Source organism: Amphiura filiformis, chromosome 13, assembly GCF_039555335.1.
Source record: "Amphiura filiformis chromosome 13, Afil_fr2py, whole genome shotgun sequence".
Classification (NCBI taxonomy): domain Eukaryota; kingdom Metazoa; phylum Echinodermata; class Ophiuroidea; order Amphilepidida; family Amphiuridae; genus Amphiura; species Amphiura filiformis.
In genome coordinates this window covers 30,752,492-30,760,516 of record NC_092640.1, presented here as the reverse complement: position 1 = coordinate 30,760,516, position 8,025 = coordinate 30,752,492, and the positions used below count along the sequence as shown (strand labels likewise).

The 8,025-nt window shown below is 39.0% G+C and overlaps 1 protein-coding gene across 2 annotated transcripts; it reads right to left on the bottom strand.

Moving 5' to 3' along the window:
• Positions 1 to 259: 259 nt before the first annotated feature.
• LOC140168237 (carbohydrate sulfotransferase 11-like) lies at positions 260 to 7,573 on the bottom strand. Of its 2 annotated transcripts, XM_072191572.1 has the most exons (5): positions 7,003 to 7,573; positions 5,045 to 5,116; positions 4,002 to 4,070; positions 2,489 to 2,557; positions 260 to 1,205 (listed from the first exon to the last, which is right to left on the bottom strand). In XM_072191572.1, exons 1-5 carry the CDS (start codon positions 7,156 to 7,158, stop codon positions 303 to 305), a joined length of 1,269 nt encoding a protein of 422 aa, XP_072047673.1. In that variant the 5' UTR covers positions 7,159 to 7,573; the 3' UTR covers positions 260 to 302. The 2 variants fall into 2 exon arrangements, with proteins under 2 accessions (XP_072047673.1, XP_072047674.1); XM_072191573.1 differs by lacking the exon at positions 2,489 to 2,557 and having other exon boundaries at positions 7,003 to 7,453.
• Between the last annotated feature and the right edge of the window lie 452 nt (positions 7,574 to 8,025).

Here is an 8,025-nt window from a genome sequence, read left to right as displayed (position 1 = left end):
AAACATCAAAGTGTTATAATGTCAATAATATATTGATGCAGATAATGAAAATCATTTTTTGGGGGCTGCTTCGACCAACAATAGATCACGTCGCCTTAATAACCAGAAAAATTTCCTGACAGTTGTTACTAATTAATAATATTTTATTATATTTGGCAAACAATAAACAAGTTAAAATTTGAAAGATATCATATAAAATATGAATGTACATTGTACATGTACAACCATCCTGAAATTAAAATAATGATATTCTGACAAATTCAGACGATCCTCTCAAAATCTTTTTCATTTACCAATTGGTGTCACCTTTGAGGTAGATTCAAAACGTCCATGCTGTAATTGAATGCATGATAATCTTTTGAAAATCTGTCTTTAAATGCTGCCACCAAATCAGGCGTCAATTGAGACAAATATGCCTCTTTACTAGATGAATTCGAGCTCTTTGTTTCATGGCCTCCTTTTTCAAACATATATTGTAAAAGTTTTTCTTCCCCAATCCGTTTTAAAGTATATTCAACATCATCTTTCATGTTTTCTATTTTTATGATAAAATCATAGTTGAATTGACAGGGAAAACATATTTCGGCGATAGGCATCCAGTGTTGATCTCCTCTGTACTTATTAACAACTGACGTATTCGTAGTAAAAGTAATAAACTCCTCAAAAGTTACCAGTGCTTTGTGGCCCGAGATGTCCTTTCTGGTGCCAACTAAGCTGGGGTCTTTTCCTTCAGACCTCAACATCTTTTTCGCCCAATCTTTCCAGAAACCATTCGGCCTTAAATCAAACTTATCTTGATAACCAGATACAGCTCTTGCGAAGGGTTCTCTAACGATCATAATAGATTTGTAAGTTTTCAAACGTTCAATAACTTTTTTCACCGATTTTTCGTTACTTAATCGCCAATTTGATCGAAAGCTATGCGGGTGTATATTCATTTTTGTTAATACTTTCTTGTCCTTTCCACCGTTCATGACGTAAAATACTCTCTTCATCCCAGTGCAGGCCGATTTTGGGATTTCACAATAAATAGTTTTATGTTTATCAGAAAAGTAGAAAGACTGTAGTACTAATTCGTTGACTTTGACCCATTCTGCCCAGTTCGTGATTTGGCGAGCTTCGTTGTTCAAATCGCATGCCTGGTTTACATCGGCTTTGTAGCGAATTTGACGTCTCTCCCACTGGCATTCTTCGTCACAAAGTTCCTGCAAAGAAACGTAATCGTGGTTAAATCTGGGACTACAATGCCTAAGGGGTGGTGCAATAATTATGTGTACCCCTTCCTCCTCCCCCGCCTCTTCTGTATATTATAGGGGGAATGCTTTTTTTGCAAGGGGGATGCATAGCAAAACGTTCACTCTAAGAAATAAAGGTTCTCTAAAAAACGAAAAACGGTTCTGTATCACATTTTTGGAGCCATTTTCGACGGTTTTAGAACCATTTTTGGTCCTTTTTAGAACCTCCAAGGGTTCTCCTGAGAGGACAACTTTAGAACCTTTTTAGAACCTTTATTTCTTAATGTGTATAAATTTAAGGGCTTAATTATTTTTGGCACGGCCAAAAAAAGTGCGACAAGCAATTTTTGCAATTTGCCAGACCATTTTGAAATTTCATTACACATAACAATTGTACAGCCCCTATGTTATCTGACAAAATTGAAATTCCATCATCATGATATGCTTCAGGAGCTTCCACACGGAATAAATGCCATGAATAGACCATTCCTATAATTGGTACTTTCCTGCCATTGATGGGGTGAACATTGATCACGAATTTTAAATTAACGAAAGTGAGGACAAGATAGGCTTCACGTGATTATAAAATAAAGAAAGAGAGGACAAGAAAGATGTGCCATATCGATGTTCACCCACAATCGGCAGGGAAGTGCCAATTATTTGAATGGTTTATGTACCACTTACATGAAGGTTAGTCCGGGAGGTTAGTAAGCAAGTGTTTCGTGGATATCTATCGAAACAGATAGGAGGATGTTAGAATCACGAAATGCCCTCGCACTTTCGCTCTCTTTAGCAATTTAGAGAAGGCCCAATGTCACAGGGGAATTTGCCCAAAGTTGTCCAAAATTGACAAAAATTTCACAAAGTTGTGCTAAATCTTTTGCAATTTTGAGAAACTTTGCATTAACCTCGAGTAACTTTGCACAATGTTATGCAACTTTATGAAAAGTTTTAGGCAACTGTGCGCAACTTTGCAAAATGTTTAGGCAACTTTGGCAACTTTGCAAAATGTTTAGGCAACTTTGCGCAACTTTGCAAAATGTTTAGGCAACTTAATGCAACTTTGTGTAACTTTGGTCTATTTTGACAATTTTGGACAATTTTGGGCAATTTCGCCTGTGACATGGGACCTTAGAGATCAGTAGGGCCTACCCGGGATGAGCCTATCGATGAAAATTTGTATAAATAACCTGTTCCATTCGTCGTTTAGACTTGGTTTATGATAAAAGATAAACACATCCAGAAATACATACCGTCTTTGGCGGACGCTCAGGTTTTTTCTTTCTTGGAACATATTCCAAACCATTTGAATGTTCAGAGGCCTGAAATACAAAGCATACAATAATATGGCTTTAAGATAATATATTTCGACGAATGAAAGCACTTACGACGGAACCGTAAGGCTAATCTTGTAGCTATAAAGTTGCAGAACCTATTATGTCAAAACGTCCCCAGCCGTTTAGGGCCAATATATTATTTATAAGTCCGGCGTTTCTTCGGCCGTTATTTCGTTATGACAGACCTCAGTGCGTTTTAGGTTGTCCACAGTGACGGCGCTGGAATTTTTTTCGAGGGAGGCATTGGGGGCGGGGTGAAGTGAATATCAGGGGGGGGGGCAAAATCAACAAATTTTGCGCAAAATTGCCGCAAAAAGTGGAAATTTCCGTCACTTTGGGCTTTATGGGGAAACAAGGGGCAAGAGTTCTGACTGGGGGAATTCCCCCATGCACCCCCCCCCCGCATATTATAGGGGAAAGGTGTTTTTGCCAGGGGATGTATAGCAAAACGTTCACTCTAAGAAAGAAAGGTTCTAAATAGAACCTTTTTTGTCCTCTCAGGAGAACCCTCCCTCTTGAAACTCTAAAAAGGTTATTTAATTTTGGAGAATCCTTAAAGGTTCTCTTAAGAACCGAAAACGGTTCTGTATCACATATTTGGAGCCATTTTCTTTTTAGAACTTCCAAGGGTTTTCCTGAGAGGACAACATTAGAACCTTTTTAGAACCTTTATTTCTTAGAGCGATCTGTTCAAATGTGTATAAATTTAAGGGCTTAATTATTTTAAGGGCTTAACTATGTTATCTGACAAAATTGAAATTCCATCATCATGATATGCTTCGGGAGCTTTCCAACGGAATAAATGCCATGGATAGACCATTCCTATAATTGGCATTTTCCTGCCATTGATGGGGTGAACATTGATCACGAATTTTAAATTAACGAAAGTGAGGACAAGATAGGCTTCACGTGATTATAAAATATATAAAGAGCGGACAAGAAGAACGTGCCATATCGATGTTCACCCACCAACGGCAGGAACGATGCCAATTATTTGAATGGTTTATGTACCACTTTAAAGGTTAGCAAACAAGTTTTTTCGTGGATACTTATCGAAACAGATAACCGGAGAATGTTACAATCACGAAATCCCCTCGCACTTTCGCTCTCTTTAGCAATTTAGAGAAGGCCCAATGTCACAGGGAAATTTGCCCAAAGTTGTCCAAAATTTCACAAAGTTGTGCTAAATCTTTTGCAATTTTGAGCAACTTTGCATTAACCTCGAGTAACTTTGCGCAATTTTATGCAACTTTATGAAGTTTTGAGCAACTGTGCGCCACTTTGCAAAATGTTTAAAAAACTTTGCGCAACTTTGCAAAATGTTTAGGCAACTTTGCAAAATGTTTAAGCAATTTATTGCAACTTTGTCGTTTAGCATGTGTAGACTTGGTTTACGATAAAGATAAATACATCCATCAGAAATACATACCGTCGTTGGCGGACGCTCAGTTATTTTCTTTCTTGGCACATATTGCAAAACATTTAAATGTTCAGAGGCCTGAAATACAAAGCATACAATATGGCTTTAGCATTTACGACGAAACCGTAAGGATAATACTATAAGGTTAGGACCTATTATGTCCAAACGTCCTAAGCCGGTTAAGAACATGGTTAAGGCCAATGTATTATTAAAAGTCCGGCGTTTTTTCAGCCGTTATTCGTTTATGACAGATGACAGCTGCGGAGAATTGCCAAACGCCTGCCATGCCAAAACGTAGAATCTAGTCTGTCGGAACGAAAAAACATTATCAGACTTTAATACTGGTCTTAAGCTACGCCCCTTGCGCCAGTGCAGTGTAGACAGTGGCAGCACCAGGATTTTTTCGGGGGGGGGGGCATTGGGAAAAAAGTGAATTTCAGAGGGGGGGGGGCAAAATTGCCGCAAAAAGTGGACATTTACGTGATTTTGAGGGGTTTGCCTCAAAAGTGGGTGGGGCAAACTGGGGTGCAAGAAAAATACCCCCCGGACTCCTGTTGATCATGTTGACTGCGCAAATGCGACTCTTTTGGCCATTGATTCTGGGGGACCTGAGAGGGGTGCCCCCGGCAGAATTTTAGAGACCCCCTGTATCCACCTATAGACGAATCTCAGGAGCCAAGTCATGGTCAGGATTTGGTCGGCCATTACTGGGACCCGTCTGTACCAAACTGGTGTTGTTACTGCCCAATTGGGTGGATTAAATCCGCTTAAAAATCGATGTTGAATAATTGTATTGTGTTTTTAACTTCCATCATTCGTTTGTCTACGTGTAACACGGGTGATGAAATGTAGTTTAATATCCCCGCCAATGCCACATCATTCTACATTTTAGGTGGAATAGACATAAGGGGGTCCCAGCTATGGCTGCCATTGAGGTGTAGGAATGCGTGAAAATGGATTCGTCTATAAGAGCTTATAAGCTTGTTTTGCACACTGGCTGATCATATTATCTGATATTTGAATCTTACCATTCTTACTCAGTGCATACCTACCGTTTGTGACGCATTAATGTTGCCAATGCTTGAAACATCTTTCCGATCGGCACGTAATAGTGATGCCACAGGCTGAAAAGAGATGATGAAAATGGTGCCATGATTATTGCCTGAATTAATTGAAATAACTCTTTAGGTCTACGTGCACTCTTTCTAGTTCAAGCCACGCAATTAAAACAAAGAGCGAGAGCTTTGCATCAAAATATACAGGGGATGTTGCAGAACAAGATGAAATCTTTGCTCCAAAAGTCATCATCATTGTACGACGATATACCTGGTCTCATGTACCCATACCTAGTGTATGGGTACATGGTATAACCAGGCATTCAAACAGGCACGGAGAGAGCTGTCAAAGAGTGTATATTTCAAAACATGATAACTGCACCAGTTATAAAAATTCACACAAACCCATCATTTTCAAAATACACTAAAACCCTGTAATCCATTTATGAAAAACATGATCCCTATAATGTTTACTTACTTTTGTTCAGCAAAAACCCATTTCCAGTAAGTCAAATTCTGTAATTGTACATGTCTCCATGTTTACATTTTGTGGACTAAAAAAAATAAATAGGCCTACCTGTTTCCAAATATTCCACCCAAAGTGTTAAGTGCCAGACACATGTGTTGGGGCAAATAATATTAGAAGTCATGAAGTATACTCTTTTGACCACACACAGCTGTACATAATAGATTAAGCTATTCTTTAATCCACCATAATGTGGTGGATTTTAAGCATGAGTGGCAACTCTTTCTCATGCCAAGGTTAAATTGATGACATATGTCTTGACCTAATTGGCCAATTTACCAAACATATCATAACAAGATAGACTTTAACCAAGCCTGAATGTGCTCCTATCTGTAACCATGCTGTATACACATGCCTGTAACAGCTTCTATAAGCAGAGATGAGGTTACATGCTATGTGTAAAGGGCTACATGCTGGAGATAGCACATTCTAATGGTGGGAATTTTGATCACAAGAATTTATGTGGTGGAATAAACACATTTAAACACAGTTTTTGGCAACAAATTTCAACCAAATTGATATTTTAAGTGGACTATAATGCAGTAGGACTTTAAATAATCAAGTTTGGCCACAGAAGACATTGGTGAGTAAGTCATTTGTTGTGAAAAAAAACCAGCTGTACATTGAAAGTATGCTTTCCTAGTTTGTATGTGGATTGTAAGTATGTACCATTTTCTGCGTATAGTACGACGACGACGACGTGATTGATCATTCTCATCCTAGATCACCACCACCCTTATCCTCATCCTAGTCCGAATAATCAGACCCAGAACAAAATATTAATTTCTGACATGATCTTGTACTGGGTCTGAACTGTTTCCATATGAAATCTTGATGGCAAATTGGACAATAGAAGCACATGGTTCTACGTGACAGCTTTTTAATCCCTATTCAGGTTACGTGAATCACGCTATTGTGGACCATCCTTCTGATACTTAAGTGTTTGGACACGCGGAACGGTTTTTTGTCTACCTCTCTGTTTGTAAACAAACCAGGAGGTCGAAATCGTCCTCCTCGCCGAATACGAAAGTCAGCGTAATAGTACGGCACTATCCTCATCCTTGGGAGATCGTGGGCCTATAAATGGTTAATAGGTCTACATACTCGGTGCATGAGGTTCCGGGTTCAATTCCCGGGGTGGCAACTTGCTGGGATATTGGAAATCTGGAATTAAATTGGCAACATGTGCAGGTTTAAATCCGACTTTCGCTTTTCTCATGGTGCATTTGCCATCATGAACCATGATATTACGCCGTCATTTGGAGCCGAGCCTAGTTAATAAACGGATATGGGATCAAAGGTTACTTAGAGGCTCTTAGATGCCATTGAAAACACTATTTTTCATTTTTTGCACTGCATTATGCAATTCACCTGTTGTGCAAAGAGTAGCATATTTATTATTTTAATATTTTAGTGAATTTAAACTTACCGATATCGAGTTCAAGAAATCTCTGTGCGAGTGGAAGACATTGTTAATGTAAACATAAGTTACCAAAGCACTTAATATAAGGCAAGCAAAAAACATATACTTCAAGGAGCGACATTTATTTGGTATGCTGAAGCCTCGTTCATCCATAGCTGTCATCAGTACTGATAGTTCGTGTTACAGAAGACAGTGGGCATTAGTGCGGACGCAAGCAGCTTGTCACCGTCCGATAACTATGTGATATCATCGAGCTATTCTGGAGGTGGTTTAATGCCATGATCGTCTGCAGACCAAGCAGATGTCACTCCTTCCCAGATGTCGCGTCGGATATACTTGTAGGAAACTAGGTTTTATATAACACTAGAATCATCATGCCTACATGTATGGCTTACTGCAGTCGGACTACTACACGACAGATAAAATGGTTTACTGTAGTCACAACTTACACAGACAGCCAAAAACCCAATCCCACAATGCACAGCGACATTCTTGGTACGACACTTGTGAAAACTGTCCCACAAATCAATTGTGTCAAAATGATTCTTTTGATCTTTGATGCTCAAAAAGTAAGACCAAACTTGCTGTCATATTTGTGAGGATTGGTACAGTTTATCAAGTAACTAGGTTTCATCAAATTTGAATTATTATTGATTACCATAGTCCATATTTTGGTATAGGCCTAACTCAATTTCAGATTGACCACTATTATATTATGATGCCGGGTCAGGTAGTATAGGAACAAGACTACAAGACATTTGTATATTAAATCATAATTCACGTACCGTATGAAAACAATACGGTTAAACAATAAATGATGAGATGGCCGGCCCTTCCAACTTGTGGAATTCATGAACAATAATGATTTGTTGGTGATCCCCTGCAGCCGTCATGGTTCCGGACCTAGGACTCCCCTTGTTTGTCTCTCGTCTATATCCCCAAATCCGTCTTATCTTAACCATGTTGAATCCGCTTCATCTTTTCTCTTCTGAAGCGTCTCAGGATAGGAACTGATGATGCGGTTTCTTA